Source organism: Cottoperca gobio, chromosome 8 (assembly GCF_900634415.1).
Source record: "Cottoperca gobio chromosome 8, fCotGob3.1, whole genome shotgun sequence".
Lineage (NCBI taxonomy): Eukaryota > Metazoa > Chordata > Actinopteri > Perciformes > Bovichtidae > Cottoperca > Cottoperca gobio.
In genome coordinates, this window is record NC_041362.1 from 19498013 (window position 1) to 19520441 (window position 22429).

Genomic DNA, 22429 nt, shown 5'->3' on the forward strand with positions numbered 1-22429 from the left:
GTTTGTTTGTATGTATTTTCATGGAAGGTTGCTCATGTTTTTATTATAATATTTTGCCATTTTAATGATAACCTGAACTGTCAATGCCCATCGAGCGACTAGTTTTAGAAATAAGCTTTAGCTATTGTGACGGCCTCAGAGTTGGCCCTGTCCATTTCCAGGCTGTGTGCTTAGCATGTGTTTCAGGAGGTTGATTGGTGGAGCTGAGTCCTCGTCATCTCCTCGTCAGTGATGCAGTACACCTGAGCAGGCTGGGCTCAAGCTATAAAGCAGACCTGCAAGATCTTCTCGGCCTCTTCCCTCTGGCCTGATGCCTGCTATTCTTATTTGGCTTGTGCTTTGTGTATCATGTGCTTAATTAAATCATAGACCAAAGTTATGGATTGTGTGGTCTCCCTCCTTGTCACCCCCTCTCGAGCCAGGTTGTGACACTAGAGACACACATACATCGGACACTGCTTTTGCAGAGTCTCAATGTTTCTCTGTACTTGTCACTTACAAATAAACAAATACAATTAAAAAAGTTGCAGGGGATGTCTGACCTTTGGTGGAGCTTTCTTCAGCAGCACCAGCAGAGCCTGAAGAACCAGGTTGGAGAAACGAGGCCCGATGGGGACGTAGTCCAGCAGACGCTCAATGTCATCCACCACCACACAGCTGAGCTGAGACTTATAAGCATCATCAAAGACCTGGAACAGAGGGAGGAGGAGGGAGGAGGGAGAAAAGATGGAATACATTAACAAATGTTGATTGTTTTCTGACGCACTATAAGGGTTAAAACTGCAGCACTTACCTTTTTGATTGCCTGGCACTTGGAGATCTCTGAGTGTCCAATCATCTTGTCTGGAGAGCACATCTTAATAAAGGGGAACTCCGAGTCCTCTGCAATCTGAGCTGCCAAGGCTGTCTTTCCACTGTGGGGTGGGCCTGGGGGTGTGTGTGTGTGTCGAGAGGAGACGAGGGTTACAATTGACTGTCTGCATGTGTTTACATTTGTGAGGGTGGGGTGTGTGGGTGTGGTTTGAGTTATTCAATGCAAATTATGTTTTTCTCTAATTGAAATCATTTGACTTAAAGGAAAACTGGTTTATTTCTACCGGGGGTATTTCCCATAAGTGTGGTTAGTATGGCTCTGTGGGTCCCATCAATTTTGCACTCGCCACAACGCGCAAAACAACGTACACAAGGGCAAGCAGCATGAGCCTCCTACAGCTGGCCGTTTCAGATGACTACTTTCTGTCTTTCATTTTGGTCAGACTCAGGTTTATTTGAAAAGCTGTAGGAGGCTCGTGTCTCACACATTGTGAGAGTCCTCATGCCCTGAAGCTCTACCACAGAGGTGGTGAGTGCAAAGTTAGTGGGACTCATAAAGTCAAGAAAGCCACATTTTTGGGAAATACACCAGCTTGAAATCAACCGGAATGGTAACGCTTTATATTAAGATCCTTGTAAGCATTAATTCATAGGTAATAAGGCCCTTCTAAGTCCTTATAAGATGATTATTAACATTAGTATGTGTTATTAAGACGATAAAAGTGTTAATAATATCATTATAAACACTGTTACTGTTACATTATAAGACATTTATAAGCACTTACGAGAAACTTAACATGTTGTAGTCTGCTTATGAATGTTAATAACAAATAATACATACTTTATTATGCATTTATTAGCATAATCTACAGCGAGAACAATGCCTTGTTAGGGTAAATAAATCCTTTATTATGCACTAATTAACAGGTAACTACATCTTTGTATAGATCTGACTCAGGAAATTGGATCCAGTCTTGATGGACAGGCAGACAATCACCGCTATTATAGCAAAAATATGAGAACACCAGAATTTATTTAACAATCTTTTTTTATTGGACTAAATGGTGAATTTAGTGTATGTCATTTACTGTATTTTTCGTGTGTGTTTCTGGTTTCTTACCCTCCAATAAAACAGCCACCAGTGGTGTGCGGTCACTATTCTTGGTCTGCTGTACCAGCAGCTCTCCATCGTCCAGGACATGAGTGACTGGGTCACCCCACTTGATGATGCCGTTCATGATGTAGGTGGAGTAATCCTCCTGGTTCGTACCAAACGCCTGGATAAACACACGAGGAAGTATTAGGAACAGGCCTTTTCATTTTACAGGATTAAACTGAATTATGCAGTCAGGAACACACACTCTGGTACTTACAGGTTTGATGTCATTGTTGAGGGATCCCAAGAAGTCACTTCTGGTGACCTGCAGCTTCTCTGCCTTCTCCATGTCCACTTCCACTGTAGATGTGGCCTGAAAAACATAATATACACATAGGCCTACATCAAAACAATGTCGGTTTGAAGGGGCACTCCACCGATTTCACACATGAAGTTCAGTTTACCTGTCACAAGGAGTACGACTTTACGAGTTTATAATATCTCCTGTGCTTCAAAGTCTGAAAAAAGAAACCTGATGACTCCATGTCATTTTATAAAACGTGGGCATTTAGGAGGCAGGAGTCTAATAATAGGACTTTCAAGTTGCACGGGAAGTGTGGGAACCAGGCTTTCTTTTAACTCAAGGTCCACTTAATATCTTTTTCCGAGGCCTTCATCTGGAAATGGAGTGTGCTCTTTGTCATACAGTTGGTTCAGTTAGGTCGTGTGATGACGAATTGTGGAAATAATCATGCTGTTATAAATTGAGTAGGTTTAATTATACAATACATAAACGGTACATAATAGGAAAAAGGCTGTCATGAACTATGTGTGACATTCAAGAGGAAGCAGGCAGGATCATGCACTGTGGGTGACCTTCAAGACGAAGCAGGTGGAACCTTGAACGAGGTGTAACATTTAAGAGAAAGCGAGCTGTGACATCTAGATCAACTGACACAGACAGAAGAATAACAAACCATATGGAAGATGAGATATAGACAGATATACACAATCAGAGGTAAACCCCCTAACAGCATGGAAAACTGTAGGCGTCGAGACCCACCTGTTATTAACCACAGTAAAAGATACAGCCTGCCTCGCCTTGAATGTCCACCCCTGAACTGCAGCTTAAATAGCAGAGACTGAACAAGTGTACCCCAGATCACATCAGCGCTTGGCTTGAACAGATATATATATATATCTTAAAGATCTCATAGTACCTTATAAACCAACTAGAGCATTACGCTCCCAGACTGCAGGGTTACTTGTGGTTCCTAGAGTCTCTAAGAGTACAATGGGAGCCAGAGCCTTCAGCTATCAAGCTCCTCTCCAGTGGAACCAGCTTCCAGTTTGTGTTCGGGAGGCAGACACACTCTCCACATTTAAGAGTAGGCTAAAGACTTTCCTTTTTGATAAAGCTTATAGTTAGGGCTGGCTCAGGTTTGCCCTGGATCAGCCCCTAGTTATGCTGCTATAGGCTTAGACTGCCGGGGGACACCTCCCTGCTCTCTTCCTTCTCTCCCTCTCTCTTCTTCTCCCTCTCTTCTTCTCCCTCTATCTGTATGCATTTATGTAAATGTATGTTACTAACTCACCATCCGGGGTATCATCCCCGGAGTGTCTGTCTCTCATGTGGCAGGTTGCCACTGATAAAGTTTACGTCAGGATCATGAATCGTGACAGCGCCTGCTGACCTGGTCCTGCTGGACACCGGGAAGCCTTATTGACATTTTCCTGGATTCATCCAAACTTTCTATTTCTTTTTTTTTTTCCAACACAACATAATTTCTGTCAAATGTTGTATTTGTACTATGTTGTTTATCCTGTACACACGACATCTATTGCACGTCTGTCCGTCCTGGGAGAGGGATCCCTCCTCAGTTGCTCTCCCTGAGGTTTCTTCCATTTTTTCCCCTTTAATTTTGGGGTTTCTTTTAGGAAGTTTTTCCTTGTGCGATGCGAGGGTCTAAGGACAGAGGATGTTGTAACCTGTACAGTCTGTAAAGCACACTGAGACAAATGTATAATTTGTGATATTGGGCTATACAAATAAATTTGATTTGATTTGATATACTCTGTGGTGTGATCTCCAAAGATCTTTGTGCTAATAAAGTACTTGATAAATCTATTCTCTTCTCAGCAGTCATTATTCTCGCATCAACTTACTCGGCGAAGTTAAGTATCTAACTTCAACAGACTGAACCAACTCAATGGCCATTGAAGTAATTCCACTTGCTGTGAGATGTGAGACGCTCCAGAAAAAGAGAAAAATAATCTTCAATTGAGATTATTTTGTCAAAAGACTATTCCCAAGGTCAAGAATGAACTTCCACGCTAACAAAAAGCTAAGTTTCATGACTTCTGTCACTCCTATTGCTTTGCTTTTTGGAATGGAATTAATATATATTTGAAATCTTACCACCCTGGTTCCCATCATGCTTTGGGTGATGTAACGTTTAACAGAGTATAATATTGCCCTTGAATCAGTCAGTTTGCTGTGTGCTACACCAGCAGTTCACTATGACTGTAAACTTTAATGTTGCGTGTAGCCGAACTAGCACTACTGCTAGCATGCTAATCTGCGAGTATTGCTTTTTTTATGCTCATCTGATGGCATGCTAATATGCTACCTTTGATTTGCTTATGCTTTTCTGCTAGCATGCTAATCTGCTAGCATTGCTTTTCTTATGCTAATCTGCTAGCATTGCTTTTTTTATGCTAATATGCTAGCATTGCTTTTCTTATGCTAATCTGCTAGCATGTGTACTCTCTGCTGACCACTAATGGCTGTGGAAGCTTTTATTACAATACAATCTTATGTCGGTCACTGACTATGGCTTTCAACATTTCATTACAAAAGATGTGAACACATTTCTTACTGCATTAGTATCCCAACTCATCCCTAATGCAGGCTTTGTAAATCTGAAAGGGCACAGTGACCTTGATGTGTCGGTTCATGGCAGTGGACTGAGCGGCCCTGACCAGCCCTTCCAGCTCTGCACCGCTGTAGTTCTTGGTGTCGGCTGCCAGCTCCTTGATGTCGACATCGGGAGCGAGCAGGTTGAAGCCTCGCATCTTGTTGGTGTGGATGGTCAAGATCTGGACACGCCCCTTCTCATCAGGCAGACCTGGAGGTGAGACGAGGAGGGACAGAGGAAGAGGGGTGGAAAGAAAAGATGGACAGTAGTATGGAGAGGATAGACATAAGTGTTGAGTAAACAGAGTAATAAAATAAAAACATACAGATATACAGTGAACTACAGGAAATGAATTAACTACACTTATTGTGTTTAAATCCAGTAGTCTATAGGATAAAAGACAGTATAGGTTTGACAATTACGGATCCCAAAAACCGACAAAATGTCTTAAAAGGTTATTAGACAAATCGAAATGATGACAGAATACATCAATAAGTAATATTGTTGTGTCTTCTATGAAATCGAGCTTCTCTTGGGATTTTAAGTTTATTTCTCAAATGAGTGCATTATGCTTACATAGATGAAAAAATAAGAGAAATACAGAAGATAATGTTAAGCAGAAAGAAGCATGGTGTATGGAAAGCAGCATTAGCTAGTTAACTTTGTTATTGTTAGCTTGCTGGCTAAAATGCTTTAGCTCCCGTTACAAGGGCAGTGATGCTGCAGCAGTATACAGATGACATTAAGAGCACAGGCTAGTGTAGTTTTATGAGGAAAGTTAGTCACTCACTATCTGAAAAGACTTATAGCTACTGTGATTAGCAACAGTAGGTCTACCAGTATTTTCAATCATGCTAGCTAGCCGCACAGTCCTCTGAATTGCTCGACGACTTACACTGTTTTGAACAGAGAGAGAGAGAAAGGGAAGATAGCACTCACTAATTTCCATCTTGACCTCAAACCTGCCAGGCCTCATCAGGGCATCATCTATCAGGTCAGGCCTGTTGGTCATACCTGGAGAGAAAGAGAAAACAACAGAGATTGAGAGAACGGCAGGAAGGAGAGGACGCTGTCTGATATTTACGCTACAAAATTCATTGAGAGGAATTTGTCTGTGACGTCTGTGCAGATGCATACAATAACGGGAGAAACTGATCTTATATGGAGTAAATGTAAAACATGTATTTAAATAAAAGATGTTGATATTATTTCACATGTATAGGCCTACCTCAAAATATTAAACATACTTCGCTGAAAATCTAAATTTGAAAGAATACCCTCTATATTTTGATTTATAATATTTGCAAATAAATAATCCGCAACAATTTCTTGTATGAATTTATAACTTCATGTGAAACTATGACATTCGCTCTTTATTTCTTTCACAGTATGGCGCTGCTCTAAAGACACGTCATTGACATATTTTATCATGATATGTTTCGGGTCCTTGATTACAACAGTAAATAAAAACTTTACCACAAACAGAGCAGGACAGGCAGCCTTGTATGACAACATTAGGGATGTGGATTATGTAAACTATCAAATCTCGTGAGTGCAAAATGATTCTTGGCCCTCATAAACATGAAGTAATATTTTTTTAAATGTAACTGAAATATATGAAATCAAAAGTTTTATTTATAAAAAAAATTAGCTAATCTAGATCCCAAAAGGAGGCTATGCGCATGTGTGAGAGCAAAAGGAAAAATCATTTTGGCACCAAATCTGACAACATTATAAAATGTATTCTCGCTCAAAAAAATGTTGATAAAAAATGTACATGGGATTGAAATACTAATATTTGTTTTGAGACATCAGGTGGCATTAATCAAGAGGAAGCAAATCATTTACGACAAGAGTTCAGTGAATCTGACTTTAAACAGTTAAATGAACAAACCTCACAGAAAAAAATATCAGATGCTTCAGATTAGAATAAAAAAATAAATAGACCCAGGTTTAGGTTTGCCATAATAATACAGAAGATTGATGACAAATGAAAGTAAAAAGCAACATAAAGGGACTTAGTGAGCCTTTAGGACAGCTACAATGCTCCTTGGTATAGATTCTGTAATATCTGTGGATCTTTTCTGGAGGGATTATATATTGTAGAGCGCTGACTGACACGCTGCTCTAATGCAGCATTTCTATCATCATAAAATGTGATTTGACACTGAAAATATGCATAGAAAATAAATATCACTGCAAGGTTTACAATCTGGGACTCATTTCACAAAAGCGATTTGCGAGCACATGCAAATCCAAAGTGGTGGCAGCTTCGTGTTTGAAAGTGATTGTTGCTTGCAGATAGCAGAATCCTACGGGAGTCATGTATGCTCACGCTTAGCGCCTTGAGATTGCTTTTAGCTTTGAAAGGCGCCTTATAAATACAACTTATTATTATTATTATTATTATTATTATTATTATTATTATCACGCAAGGAAGTATTTGCTTTGATTTAACTGGTAAATGTGAATGCTGTTATCTAGTCAGTATAATGTACTCTACAGGTGGCGAGGATGATAAATGGGGTGAATCAGTTCTGTCTGATGCTACTGACCGATGACCAGGATGTTGTTAAGTTGCTCCACTCCGTCAATCTTGGACAGGAGCTGGTTGACCACGGTGTCGTGCACGCCTGTGCTGCTGGCGCCTGTGCCTCTCTGCTTGCAGATGGCATCCAGCTCATCAAAGATGATGATATGGAGTCCACTGTTGGCTCCCAGCTGGAGACAGGTCGAGTTGAACAATTATAAACGTAGTTGATTTTTTATTTAAGCATTTAGAAAAGATCACTGAGCGTCTCTCACCCTCTTTTGCTCGTCTTCTGCATCAGCGAACAGTTTGCGGATGTTCGCCTCAGATTCTCCTACGTACTTGTTGAGGATCTCGGGGCCGTTAACGATCTTCGGCTCGCGGGCGTTAAGCATCTTGCCAATCTGCCTGGCCATCAATGTTTTACCACAGCCTGGAGGCCCAAACAGCATGATGCCCCTCACGTGCTTACAGCCTGGAACAAGGAGAGAGGGGAGGGACAAGAAATGAAAGAAGAGAAGGGAAGAGATAGAGAGGTATAAAGAAAGAAAGAATATGGACACAAAGGAGTAAAAGTAAGATGGGGGAAATGAATGAATGAGAAAGGGATGTAAGAAAAGAAAAAGAGAAGTCAGAGGGAAAAGAGGCAACGAGGTTAGCGCTCAAAGCCAGAGGGAGAAGAAACCAGATTAATAAAATGAATCATAAACTAATAAAATGGTTTATTACGGCCTGCGTGTCTCTCTGTGCGTGAGAGAAAATAGCTGCTGTTGTACTGTGACTAACCCTGTTTCCTCCATTCTGTTACTGCATATTAGATTTTACTACCGCGGGGGAAAACACAGCATACAAAATAACTAGCAAGGTTAGCTTATGCAAACCAAATGTTTGACCTATGCAAAGAAAATAGAAAATGAAAATACCTGTCATTATATATATGTCATATGAGGACAGGGAAAGTACAGTAGAGTCTCGGCACAAATAACAACCAAAAAACCAAGGCAGCCTGGCATGGTACAAATATAAAAAGTAGCCAAATAGAGTGAGGATAGAGCTGATTCTCACCCATCTGCTCCACAATGTCTGGAGGGAAGACTCGGGAAGCAAAAGCTCTGCGGAAAATATCGGAGAATTCTTTGTCCAGTCCTCCGATTCCCATCTTCTCAAAGTTCCACTCTGGGTTGATGATGGTCTGTCGTGCCTCTTTGGTCTTTGCCTTACCTGTTCAAAGAAAGAAGGGAAGTGCTTGGACAGCAACTCAAATATATAGATTCTTTTTAAACAAGTGACTCCTTGAGGATAGAGTAAGATATTTTAAAAGGTTCTGAAAGTTAACCATGTTTATTCAGGATGTTGTCAGACGGGAGTGGAAATGGCATTTCTGTAGCTCAGTACTAGATTAATAATCATCAAATAAAAGTCAGGTTTGCAGTATTCTTGGCCTTTTTTTCCGGTGGTTTGTGGAAGCTGATGCATCAGTGAGAAAATACTGTAATGTGTTACTGCCATCCTGTGGAGGAAATAGATAAGAGACTGCTGCATGATGGCTCCACAGGCATCATGTTGTTCATACAGATGGTTGATCAGCATAAACATACTTGATTTAGAGATACATCAAGATACGGACATATTTTCCATCTCTTAGAGGTCTGTCAAGTTTTGGGAAATAGATACACGTACCAACTAGTGTGAGGGATGAACTCTCTGCCTTCTCAAAAATCACCTGGCTGTTCCCCACCATCAGCCCGTTGTCGATCTGTCAGAGAAAACAGAGTTACTCTCAGTCTCCATTTATTCATTAGTTTCATTCATTTAGCCACAAGCCAGCCATAACATAATAGCATTAAACTATCTATTTATTTCTACACATGTGGTGATTAATGTCCCTCTGGCCTCCATCACCCAAAGATCACTTTGTAAATACTTTGGCAAATACAAAGACATATTTTCCTTGGATTCTCCGCTGGTTCTGAAATGTTTGAGATATGTAGAATATGAATGCACTGTGGCCTCTATGGGAAAAACCAGTACAAGAGCAAAAGCACCACCAGGACTGGTAGAATGTAGTATTTAAGTACACATTTGAGATACTTTATTTGAGTTTTTTCTGTTCATCGCTTTCTACTTCTACTCACATTTCAGAGGGAAATATTGTACTTTTTATGCCACTAGTTTCTTTTCAAATTAAAACTTTTTCATACATAACATAAGAAAAGCTTATTAAACACAACTACCCAACTGTCAATAACTAGCAAACAGTAAGTAGACCTGAAGCAATAAGCCAATTACTCAATTATTCAAATTCAAATTATATTAATCCAAAAATGCCAGACAATTTATGGTTTCAGTTTATAAAATGTCAGGAATATATTTAAGCAATATCTCATCCTGACACCAGTCTTCAAAGCACTTAACTGCCCATTTTGTTTACTTCACGGTTCTGTTCATTTAGTTTTTTTTCCATTTGGTCTACCTGCTCTTCACGTAGCTCTGCATGTCGTCTTTTAGGGGCTTTTTTCTCTGGAGATAGGCACCGCTCAATCCACTCCTCCAGAGTAAAGCTTTGTAAGTTTGTTTCTTAACGGACATAATTTAACAGCTGTAACGGTGTAGCTTTTTCTCAGACGCGGAGGGATTTCACTTGTTGTGAAAAGTAACTACAATTATACCCGTGATATACGCTCATTATACCACGGCTAAGAACCAATCAGATTGCTTGATTTGACATGTCTGTTTTATAAATATATATATATATTTCTCATTTCGCATGTCTCACTGTTTTTTATTTATTTTACAAACCTAACAATAGATTAATCTAAACATAATAATCTGATTCATACAAAATTAAAATAATCATTAGTTCCACCTCAACCAACGGTAATAATAATCTAATTATTTAATATTTTACAGTATACAGTATACATGTAACAGTCACAGGCACACAGACATTGTTCCCTGTTGAGTACTTTTATCTTTACATTAAGTACATTTTCCTGACAATACTTACATAATTTTACTTAAGTAACATCTTCAACGCAGGACTGTAACAGAGTATTACTACAGTATTGTATTAGTACTTTTACTCACTAAAGGATCTGAATACTTCTCTAAACTCTGACCACCAGTGAGGAAACACACTTTAAATGTGAGAATGCAGCAAAAGGTGCAACAAATAAACATATGCATGATTTGTTATTTGCAGAATTTGAAGCACTTTAATGCAGTTTTGGTATTTTCAGCAATTTCTTATTTGAAATGCATTTCTCCTGATTCTTCTGATTTCTTGTATTTAATGCATTTTTGAATTTGGTGCAAATGTATCTGAATGTTTGTATTTTTACCATTGCTTGTGTTTTAGTATCTGTTTCACTTTTTTCGATGTGCATTTCTCAGTGAGGAGCCACCATATTAATGTGCATTAATACACGATGAGTGTAATGCAATGAATTGGAGGGTAGGATGCTCATTTGTATTGCAGTGACATCGGTTGTGTGGTGGGTGTATACAGTATGAGGATTATGCTTGAATTAATAATTCATCTGAAGCCATTAAGCAGCAACAGTATATGATAAACATATCATTTAACAATCTTTGCCCCCGTACAGTAATGCTTCTCTCCCCTGATTCCAGATGATATTTGGACCATTTAATTTATCAATTCAATTTCAAACTGATTCTCTTATTATGGAGGGTAACTATATGTTAGTTCAGTTTACAGGTAATAAAGCTACATTTGAGAAAGGCTTGTGAACGGTGACACTTTGAACTTTCAATTTAACTTGATGATAAACCTCAAAGCACATAAACCATAAGCTCAGCATGCGCCCAGGTACCTTCTGTTTCTTTCCAGAAGCTGGTTCTCCTCTGAGGATGCTGGCATCCATGGCCTCGATTTCTTTTACCATCACGCCAAACAGCTTGTCGCAGAAGCTGAACACTAACTGAGAGACGGAGAAAAGAGGATGATCAAACAACCTGCGGAGCAACGTCGCACAACGAAAAAACTAAGTCAAAGTTATGCATCAATGCTGTGTTTTTATGTATGCGAGTGTGTGTTTGTGAGATATTATGAGGTTGGTGAATATGAACCTGCTGGGTAACAGAGAAGGCCTGGTTGTTGAACTGTTGGATAAACTCGGCAGCCATCTTGTCTGAGTCGTAGGCGGAGGAGTCAGTGCTCTTCTTCTGCAGAAAGTCAATTTCGATTGTCATGGCGCCAATGCACTGCTTGGTTTTGTCAAAGTTGTAGTTGGCCACTGAGGGGAACAGGAGCGGATAGAACATATACGATAAATACATGCAACATCTTAGAGCACTAGCGCACATTGCATTAGAGTACACAAACAAACTACCCATGATATTTATTTTATGCATGCCATACTATTAAAAAACAATGTTCTCTGAGGGTCAGATTGAACCCTTTTCTGATGATTTGGTTTGATGTGACAGCAAGGTTAATGTGGACTTTGGACCACAAAATAAAAAAAGCAAATGTAGATTTTGTGATTATGAATAGACAATAGGTTAGTTATGAGGGAAAACACTATATTGGGTAATAATTTGTTTTTTGAGTGTTTTGTGATTAATTAAAACATTTAAATTTGACCCGTGGACACAAAAGGTAAATGCCCCTTTCTAGTACAACATGAGGGTTAGTTAAAGTGTTATATAGAGCTGGGGAACAAATGACTCTAGGAGAGCATATATGTAGAACCTGGGGAACATAGGACCCTTTGTCATGTTCCCATTATGTACATTATAAATCTGGGGAACATAAGACCATGAGAACATATGAATGACCCCATCAGTTACTCCTCATCTTAGAAGCTATTTCTCTTGTAACGCTAAAATAACATAAAATACCAATAAAGCATTTAAACTAAGCCAAACAATGAATGTTAGAACAAAATAGAAATGTGATCGTACATTTGTCCTCATCATACTAAGGACTACGAATAATACTTTTCCTTTATTTACATGGATCATCAATAGTAAAGACGCTAATTTATTGCCCAAGACATGCATCTTTACCCTCAGACTTTTATGCAATCACGTAAGTAATATGTAAGCTCTTTTTACAGGGTTCTTGTTTTAGTACGAGTAAACTGGAAACAAAAAAAAGACATTTTCAACCCTCTCATGGAGCTAACATTAGCTTAATTAGCTAGCTAGCTACAGTCAGCATTTCAGCTGGCAAACTGGACGGTTGCCAGTTAGAAATGATAAACCTGCTTTGGTCTACCTCAGAACAAAATCCAGGACACATTGTTGCAGATATTAGTAACTAAGGAGGGCGGGGCTTAGCAAATGTCAATAACAGCAAAAGAGCTATGATGTTCTGTTTGTATAGTGAAAGTTACAATCTCGAAGAACTCTGTTTTGGTTGTTTTGCCGACACCTATAGCAGTAGGTGGTAATTGCAGGTGTGTTTTTGGATCTAACCAGAGATCCAAACCCGCTTGTGATTTTTCCCTAAAACGGTGCAACAGACACCCAGTTCGTAATACTGCAAATTCAGGGTGTTTTCATCAGTGGGCAACAGGCTCAATCACCGTTGTGTATCCTAATTCGGGACAGAGAGTGATTTAACAGACACTTATTTAAATGATAATCTTCGAGATTATTACTTTAGCCATCATTTGCAGCAATCAAATAGAGAATGTTATACCTTCCACCTCCTGGCCAATGGACAGACCGGCCCATTTCCTCTACAAGAGATAAGGAAAGAGAGATAAGGAAAGAGGATCCAACAACTAGAAATGAACCGTGTGTACGAGTGCTTGTGTGTGTGTGTGTGTGTGTGTGTGTGTGTGTGTGTGTGTGTGTGTGTGTGTGTGTGTGTGTGTGTGTGTACCTGCGGCAGGCTGAAGGCGATGCTTCCAGCTGCCACAGTGTGGTGGGTCTTCACTGTAAACACAAACTTGTGGTTGGGTGTGGTCTTCACAGTCACATGTCTGCAGAGAGAGGAGACAGTTAGACCCTGGTTATTAAATGTGTTATCATTTCTGTTGTGGCTAGTAGTACATGACTGTCATTGATGTAACGATGTAATGTAACAATACTAACTCATCTTGAAGTTAGCCGTGCCCTCTTCTACAATGGCATATTAGGGCCGTTGTATGTTAAAATAATCTTACTGAGTAATCACGATGTTTCCTTATTGCTCAATCCGATGAATTTTTTTAAACCTACAATGTCCCTAAAACGCCGTCATACTCTTCCCTATAACTTTTGTTTGTTTGTAGTCTACCTTTCTGTGACATGTTCATGGTTTACCTCTCAGTACCCACAGTTGCTAGAGATTATAGCTGGATAAAAAGATTTTGTTCGTCCATGTCACATTTTCATGTTTCCATGTCCATTTGCACACATAATTTCCTTTTACATATGCAGCAGACATGGAGAAACAATAGCATTCCTTTAGAGTTTTGTATCTCCCTAAAAGGCTCCGCAGAGACGGGATCACAGACTTGGATGAACATTGCTTTCACATTAAACCGCCTTTTTCTCATTTTCGATTAAAAACATTTGTTAGTGTAGCTTTAATTTCATTCAAATACACCACAGCTCACATCTCAGGGGTGAGGAAAAATCTCCAACATGAGACCATGTAGCGTAATTTAATTGGCAAATTTCATAGAAGCATTATTGAAGAGTTTTGATTGGTTAATCTGCGATGGTTTTTAGGATCGTAGAGCTCTCATCTCATATAAACTTAAAATACAACAAGACTCATTAAGAGAGTTTGAGTAAAACCAGGATTTATGCAGTACATGACATCATTGCAGTGGGTATTTAACACCTTCATTTTAAAGATGCATGTAACCTTGTTGCTAAGCTACTAGAGGCATTGAGTACAAAATAAACACAATTGCCAGCAGACTATAAATATCTGGACATGATCATATTACCAGATGCTTTAATTTCTAATAATCTCAACAGTGTTCAACCTAAAGAAATATTAAGCTAACTGAAATGGTTTTACACAATATCCTATTGGTGGCACCAACAGTGCTGCCTGGTGTCACTGAAGGATGAAGACAGGGATGCAGCTGCCATGGCACTAAACATGTGGGACACACTCAGATAATCAATAGTTTACCTAATTCTTAAAATGATAGCAGTTACTTTTGGTTGGACACTAATGACACAATATTATCTGGCGGCATCAACTTTATTATTTAAATGTGTTTTAATTTTTCTGATTGTTCCATTCTTATGTACATTTGCTGCCACAATGAGCATGTGTCTTCTTATCTGAACAGCCTCTGTTTGTTTTCAGCAGCTCAATCCCATCATTTGTTTTTATTAGCGACATTTCTTGCTTCAACACACAAAGAGATCAGCAGGCAGCAGCAACACGATGACATCTTAAGTGTCTAAATGTGATGATGTCAATGCAAAAAATTAGATTAACAACTCTTATTAAAGCTGCACCGAGGTATTTCACATGTTAGTCACCGCAAAGGGCAGCGAAAAGTGAATGACCAGTACAGGGTGACATCAATAAAATAAACTTGTGCTGCTTTAGTTTATGGATGATTGTGCTAAATCATAAGTGGGAAGTACCGTACATGATTACAGACAATGTATATGATCTGAACGTTTTTTGCTTCTTGTTATTTAAAGTTTTCGCTTTACAACTACAATAGAGATTTAATTTATTTCCATTCTGTAATTGCCTCTCTACATGTTTTTTACATCAAGTCCTTTTACCTGAAACACAACATGGATTGTTAGCTAATGAAAGACTGAGAAAGGGTCTCAGTTTTAAACACATGGTCAACGTTGTGAATTTAAATAAAACTACTGGGTTAGGTTAAGGCAACAGAAACATGGTTTAAAATAGGTATGTTTGTTATGTAACTTAGATTAGGTACGTAACATAAACTACGTTACCTATTTGATGTATTTGACTATGTTACGTAAACAAGTCAACGTTGTTATACTATGTGACCCGACTTCCTCCAATGGAGGAAGAATGGAACACACAGAAAACGATGCATGCATGTACTTTAGCATTAACTTTTCTGAATTTTATCTCGCTGATAGAATCAGAAAAATGGGATGTTAAAAGCAATAACAAGGACCTGTTAATGCTCGCACCTTATTTTATTATTCCTAGTGGTGGAGTGAGATATCATCACTTACAACCAGTGGCAGGCCGTGCATTTCCCACCTAGGCCTTCAGTGATGTCCTACACAGTCCTAGCTGAATTATTCCACCTCTTAATACCATCATTATGACGCCATGGCTCTAGAAACTATACATTTAGACAGAAACGCAGTATAACCGGGCGTTACATCACCCTAACAACAGAGTTATATTAATATTTACGAAACATTTAGTTGTAAATAGCAGGCATTCCCAGCAGTACAATGTGTAGTGCCCCTCGGAGGCTGTGAGCCGGAGGTACCGCTCGTAGTTAGTCATTTGAAAGTGGCGGACAAACTCTTTTCCTGGCTGGCTCGCTAGCGTCGGAGTTAGGCCGTTCTCTTCTCACAATGTCTATCTTTTCTTGAAAGGTTCGTCTTGAAAATGGCGTTGTAATTATATCTGCGACCAAATTGATCTCTTCTCCTCCTTCAGCCATTGTGGGTTGAAAAAAACCAGCTTGTAGAAATCTACACAAACTTGCTTGTTCAAAGTTTGCTAGCTCTGCATAGCTCTGCCTCTCAATAGTGCGTATCCAATCAAAAGACGTGGACGTGATGACGTTATCGTACGCCTGCTAGCTGGCCCCGGTGTCCCCAACTCGAAATCTGATTGGTTAACGCCACAGTTTTGTTCTCCGTTCACTTTAAGCTACAGGCGCCCGCACTGTTGATTCTGAAGGCCTCAGGGCAGATCTCTTGGACCCTGGCAACACATCATGGCTGAAATATGATTGGATAAAAGCTCTAACATAAAGGCCAGACCTCCAAATCTCCATCTGAGGCTGGAAGCAGCGCAACCAAGAGGAAAGCTATGAAATGAAGAGAATAGACTATGGGGAATAACTTAATACATATTTGTGGAAAAAATATATCAAAATTAAATTTATATTCTGATGATGTTTAGGCCAGCAGAGAAGGCCTTGCTGGCCCTGACGGCCCGCCACTGCTTACAATTTATACCAAAAACCTTAACATCATACTTGGTGAGTCAGCCTGTAATGGTGATTTCAAATCTTTATTTTTTTACATCAAATCCTTTCAGCTTTAATTATCATTATTACAATATCCAGCAAAAGAATCCTGATAATCACACACTGCACGAGACTCATCAGATTACTGACTGACTTTCTGGAGGGAACGACTGGTGATAAGGTGGGCGGATGGATGGGTGTTTGGATAGATGAGTAAATGATGTTAGAGATCATTGGCAAACGCATGGATGCCGAGGCGATAATGACTACTCACTGTCCTGACTGCAGATCCTTCTCGCTCACCACGGCACAATTAGTCAGAGACAGCTCATCTGTCGGGCATCGCGCCGCTTGCATGGTCTGCGAAGAGAAAGAAGAGGAGGGTGGGTTGGTAGAGAATAAGAGCCAAAAGTTTAAAAGATATTGAAAAAACAAAAAAGCAAAAAGATCAATAGTTCTAATGTTCTAAAATGTTATTTGAACATTTGAGATCTGAACACTGGGCTTAGAGTTGTATTCTGCCTGGAAAGAAATTAAAAAGTCCTTGAAATTACGACATGTATTATCTTTTTCTATTCAATTGTAGATGGTAAATCATTTCAAACGTATGTTCCTCTGCTGCCTTAAAAAAGTGAGTTAACTGAGCTTAGGTTAAATAATTTGTTAAAAGTTGTCTTGTGAGTTCTGAAAATATAAAACCAGCTGATTTAAGTTGAGTGAACTTGAAAAAACAAGTTCAATTAAAAAATGAAATAAACTTTGAAAAACATTGCAGAATGATGAGCTTTCCCTTCACATTTCCTCAGCTATAAGACTCAATTATTTATTTGACATTAAAAAAAAACTGTGCCTGCTCCTTTAGGAGTGAGTCATTTCGTACCAAAGTCACAGCCAAGACAACATACAGGCAGCTCCCAGCAGTGCTGCCTGATGGGAAATGTGGAACTATCGTACCAGCAGTGCTCACAAGTCACGTTCATTAATATCATAGCCTACATCAAAGATGTAGAGGAAAGGGGTCCCGTCAGAAGAGATGTGTAAACATATATTTTGCTAACTGGAAATCGTACATTTTTGACATTGTTGATCATAGATCCTACAGAGAGTGAAATGTTCGCACGAATAGAATATTTATCGTACATCTGGCAACGCTAGCTCCCAGTGACCTTGTTAAATTAGAAGTGCGGGAGGAGGTCGGGACTGAACTCATTATCAGCCTTCATTGTGGTTTGCATTGTTTTTATTATTCTGAAAAGAAAGAACTAGAATAAGACTTAATTTAACACGTAAAGACACACAGCAACATCATGAGTATCCTCTTCAAACTACAAAAAGATCGTTGTAGAGTTTTTGCTTTCAAAAATGTTTGCTGGAAAGTCTATTAATATGCTAAAGATGATTCCTTAGAAAGTTGAGACAACTTCAACTAAACTGGAAGGATTCTGTGTGTATGTATAAGTTTCTTGGCCTCCGGTATTTCTCAAGAACCGTTCACCCAAACTACTTCACACTCGACACTGGCTGTTGTTGGGTGCTGAGCAATACAAAATAACTGTACTTTGTATGTTGCACTTATATTGGTTTGGCTTATTTATAGCTAATAGTTGAATTTGTATTCTACTGTTTCTGTATATTGCACTTATGTTGCACTTCAAACTGGCTTATTTGAAGACAGTGTTCACTTAAACAATTGTACCTGTTTGAAGCTATTGTACTTACAAGATTCTTGCTGTTCGGAGTTGTATCTCCATGATTGTTTGCACTTTTTGTACGTCGCTTTGGACAAAAGCGTCAGCTAAATTAACTGTAATGTAATGTAATACACCTGCAAAGTGTGAAGTCGATTGGATGACATATTTTCAATCAAAAGGATTCATCCAGTGTCGAACCAAAAGCCAGTTGACTCGAGTCGAGCCGAACCATGGAGGCAATAGACGACTGCAGGAACGGTGATGAAGTTTCCACCTTGATTCTATAATTACCAAGGTGAGAATACATCTGTCACTTGATTTTTTTTAGATTTACGATTAGCAAGGAAGAAGCAGGGATCCCTTTTTATACACCCCCAATAATATATTTACATTAGCACTGAAAGAACAGACAAGCAGGCAGTAGGCAGCTTCAGGAAAAAATAGAAGCAGTACTGCGATCACCAGATGGCCAGAGACATATAGATAATATTTGGTATTTTTTAGTGTCTAAAAGGAATGGTAAGACAGGTGTGAACATAAGGACAAACTGCCATGGTCTCATGTCGACATGAATTGTAAAGCCTTCTGCAGCACAGACGAAAGGTGCAAAAATCCACCGCAAGGTTCAGCAGATAGAGAAATACCATCACTGCAGCCTGTAACCATGGTAACTGCATTAAGCAATCACACAGAGCCTCTGACGATAAATGGGGCTTTACTGCCGGCTGATACATCACAGGCTTGAATAACACAGTGCCTCCCATGCAGCAAAGGTTACTATGCCACAAATGTATTTCATATTCATATTGTACACTCAGTGTTTCCTGTTTGATTTCATTAAAAGCTAAAACGATGATGCACTTTTGCCGACATACACTGGCAATTTTTATTAATAATGATTTAATGAACACAGTTAAATGTGACCAGAATTAACTGATAGTGTAATAAAGTTACACTTTAAAGGGCTGTTAAACATGTTTCAATAGTGAGTTTCTGTGTGCTGAGGTCTGTTGTTCTTAGATGATTTGGATGTTGGTAGGAGTAACAGGGGAACATTCATTTAGTCAATTTCAGACGTAGTGAAAATGAACAAAGGCAGTTTCACTAAAAAGGAATTTGGCATCAGCTTTCAAACTGCCACATTAGTTAAATTCTAATTTCACAAATGGGTTGATTAAGAAGGTGTTTTTTTAATTATGCACTGTTCACTTGAATGTACGGCCAATATTCAATCTCTTTTTCTCTGCCAGGCATAAGCCTGAGGGGAGATCACGTGTTCGGTCGTGTGTGTGTGTTTGCATGTATATCTGTCTGCCTGTCTGTCTGTCCATGGCTAATCTTGCATACTACTGCACCCTTCAGCTTAAATGTTTTTGTGCGCACTTATGACTGTATACACAAGGACCTCTCGTGGTTGCGGTGATTCCCAATTTTTTAAAAACCTATTTTATACCGTCATTGACTGCTGTCTCCTCACTCCTCTAAACCTGCCGGTAGGGGCTGCATGTGATCAACATCTGCTTCAGCAGCACAAGGCATTTCGGGCAACCTCATAGTCAGGTAAGAGTTATGTAACCTGAAGCAAACAAGTTCAGTATGTGTTAATCCATAAAGCTGGTATGTAAACACATATCCACCACCGTTCATTCTGCAAATGAAAAATCTGCAGCCTCTGCACCAGAATAGCACAGAAATGCTTTTCAGCAGCTGAATTGTTCGACCTCCTCATTAAGAGAGTACCCATGGATAGAAAACAAGAAAACTGTTTCATGGGCAAAATTCCAGATCCAGATCCAAAGCAAAATCTAGTAACCAATCAGTATTTTGTGTAATCCACCTTCTAAATTTCTGCCAAATCCAATCATAATCTCTAAGTATTCTTTGTCAGTACAAACCTTACTGTTGACTACAGTAATGGTAGCACTGGTGGTTATACAGCCACCAGAAAGTATCTTAATGTAATGTTGCAAAATTAGATAAAGTGGCAAACTAGATGTGAGATTGAAGCATTTTTAATTTCTCCATCATTACTTGTTGATGGTAGATACATTCTCATCAATCACATGTAAAATGAGTGAATCATCTAACTGATCACTGCATTCTGAGGTATTACGTTCAGTCAGACAGAAAGAGATACAGGGGGATAGATGAATAATGTTTAGTGCACACTGTAAGATAGTAGATGTAGAGATGAACTGAGAGAATAGGGACTGAGACAATTAATGGAAAACACTGCAGTGCTGGCACCGTGTCCACATCACCTGCTCCCCTGTAGCCTGACCAGACAGAGGTGAAACAGAGCCAGACCAGTGTGTCTAAGGCCTTAAAGGGGCCTTTCACTCAAAATAAATTCAAGTCATATTTATTTTTTTAGAAGAGGATTTCATCATACTTACTGGATGGATATCCAGATAATCATTCTTCCTATATCAGACGGGTTTATATAGCAGAGCTGAAAAACAACAAGGATTGTGCAATCTAATACAACACAACAAACTACAGCCTGAAATATTCTCAAGAGTCTACCTCTTGTACAAGTTGTTTTGAATTGGGACATTTTATGTCCACTTATATAATAATAGCCTTTAAATTATGTATAATATAACTATTCAAAATAGACCTGTATAATCACACTTATATATACTGAATCATGACCAAGAGTTACAACTTAACAACATTTAAGCAGCATTTTTTTTTTTTGGCCCCTTGGTGGAACACATTCCTATAAACACAACATTGAGAAATCTTCACCTCATATAGTGGTTGTGGTAAGCATATAGCTTACAGTAAGTTGTCTCAGGACTATTGGTGCAAATTAGCTGTTGAGCTAAACCTGGCACATTCACATTGATGTTGTTAATATCATCAGTATTTATAAATGTACAGTCTCATATAGATAAATAAATAAACAAACAAACAAAAAGTTCCAATGTTCACTCTCCTATTAGCTCTGTTTTGCTTTCCTCCATCTCCTAAGGGAAATATCTGGCTCTATAGCTGCTCAATGCTCCACTATGTTCACTAGCTAGTTGCACATTCTTTCTGCTTCTTGCTTCTGGGCAGATAGTGTAAAGTGGGTTTATCATAGGGCTATGTATTGGTTCAAGATACAGATCATAGAATGAGATTATAACGGACATTGAACTGTTTTCCACCGTCCTTTGATCAGTACAAAAGAAAATGGCGGTTGTAGATAGTTGTCATGGTGTCAACACACATCAGTGGGGCCGTAAAGTGTGGTCGCAGCTAGCCAGCAGTTGAGCGAGCTCAGGTCTCAGGAGCGGTGAATAGTGAGGCATAGCACCGTAAGACCCCACGCTGCCGGCCACCAGCTCGCTGTTTGGCTTATTTTCTGTAACCAGGGTAGCATTTGAGCATGGTAGAATTAGCTGCCTAGCTAGCTAACTAGCGGACAGCAGGCTAGTTAGCTAACTTGCTAATTCCGCCATGCTCAAATGCTACCCTCAGCAGTGTAGCACTCAAGTTAATGAGAGTGATTTTTTTTTTCTTGTGATTTTGAAGTATTTCGCAGAATTTATTTTCTTCCATGAAAACCTTTCTTGGAATTCCGAGATAATAATCTCTGTAATTTAGAAAAACAGGGATGATATTTTATTCTCAAGTGAATGCATTACGTTTCCATACTACCTGATTAGTTCAAATATCCAAAGTGTTCACAGTGTAATTATGACCCATACAGATAATCTAGCAAACCCATTTTCTGTTAAAAAGGGGTGCCACAAACAAGGGAATGAAAAACAACTCCCCTGTGGAACACGATGTAAATGTGATACATGATGTAGTTGTAATGGAAATAGGAAATATTGCTTTCAGCAAAAAAAATCAATATGGATGACAGAGAGGGCATTAAAGAATAAAAGTATCATGAAATACTTTGGATATAAATACATGATTGCCATGGTTATCTGCAAAATTGCATCTCATCTAGGCTACCCTAGAAGCATCTGGGTAACCTAGAAAACTGGCAATATTAGTGTCATAACATGGTTTATTTAAAACCCAAAGCATTTGATGTCTGTATGTAGAAATGTTTACAAATATAAAAGATTATTATTTCCTCCCAACCCTATTACAACAACCATGCAACCATATGTTACTATATACCTATATACTGTATATACATATCACTGAATTATTTTGATACTAAAGAAAACTTCCTAAGGCAAGTTCTAGACATATAAGGATCATCTTTTTTCTATGATTTCTAAGCAATAAATGTACATTTATTTGCA

At 38.9% G+C, this 22429-nt stretch overlaps 1 protein-coding gene across 4 annotated transcripts in view; it reads right to left on the reverse strand.

The window, feature by feature from the left end:
• Positions 1-22429, reverse strand: part of LOC115012653 (vesicle-fusing ATPase) — a 49138-nt gene that overhangs the window by 6941 nt on the left and 19768 nt on the right. For all 4 annotated transcript variants that reach the window (XM_029438372.1, XM_029438370.1, XM_029438371.1 and 1 more), the window contains 15 exons: positions 16760-16845; positions 13212-13311; positions 13026-13065; positions 11447-11613; positions 11191-11298; positions 9038-9113; positions 8423-8578; positions 7633-7832; positions 7383-7548; positions 5767-5841; positions 4850-5037; positions 2187-2282; positions 1934-2090; positions 794-927; positions 543-689 (listed from right to left, as the gene is read on the reverse strand). In XM_029438372.1, coding sequence (XP_029294232.1) covers positions 543-689; positions 794-927; positions 1934-2090; positions 2187-2282; positions 4850-5037; positions 5767-5841; positions 7383-7548; positions 7633-7832; positions 8423-8578; positions 9038-9113; positions 11191-11298; positions 11447-11613; positions 13026-13065; positions 13212-13311; positions 16760-16845 — 1896 coding nt within the window. The remainder of the gene's footprint in view (positions 1-542; positions 690-793; positions 928-1933; positions 2091-2186; positions 2283-4849; positions 5038-5766; positions 5842-7382; positions 7549-7632; positions 7833-8422; positions 8579-9037; positions 9114-11190; positions 11299-11446; positions 11614-13025; positions 13066-13211; positions 13312-16759; positions 16846-22429) is intronic.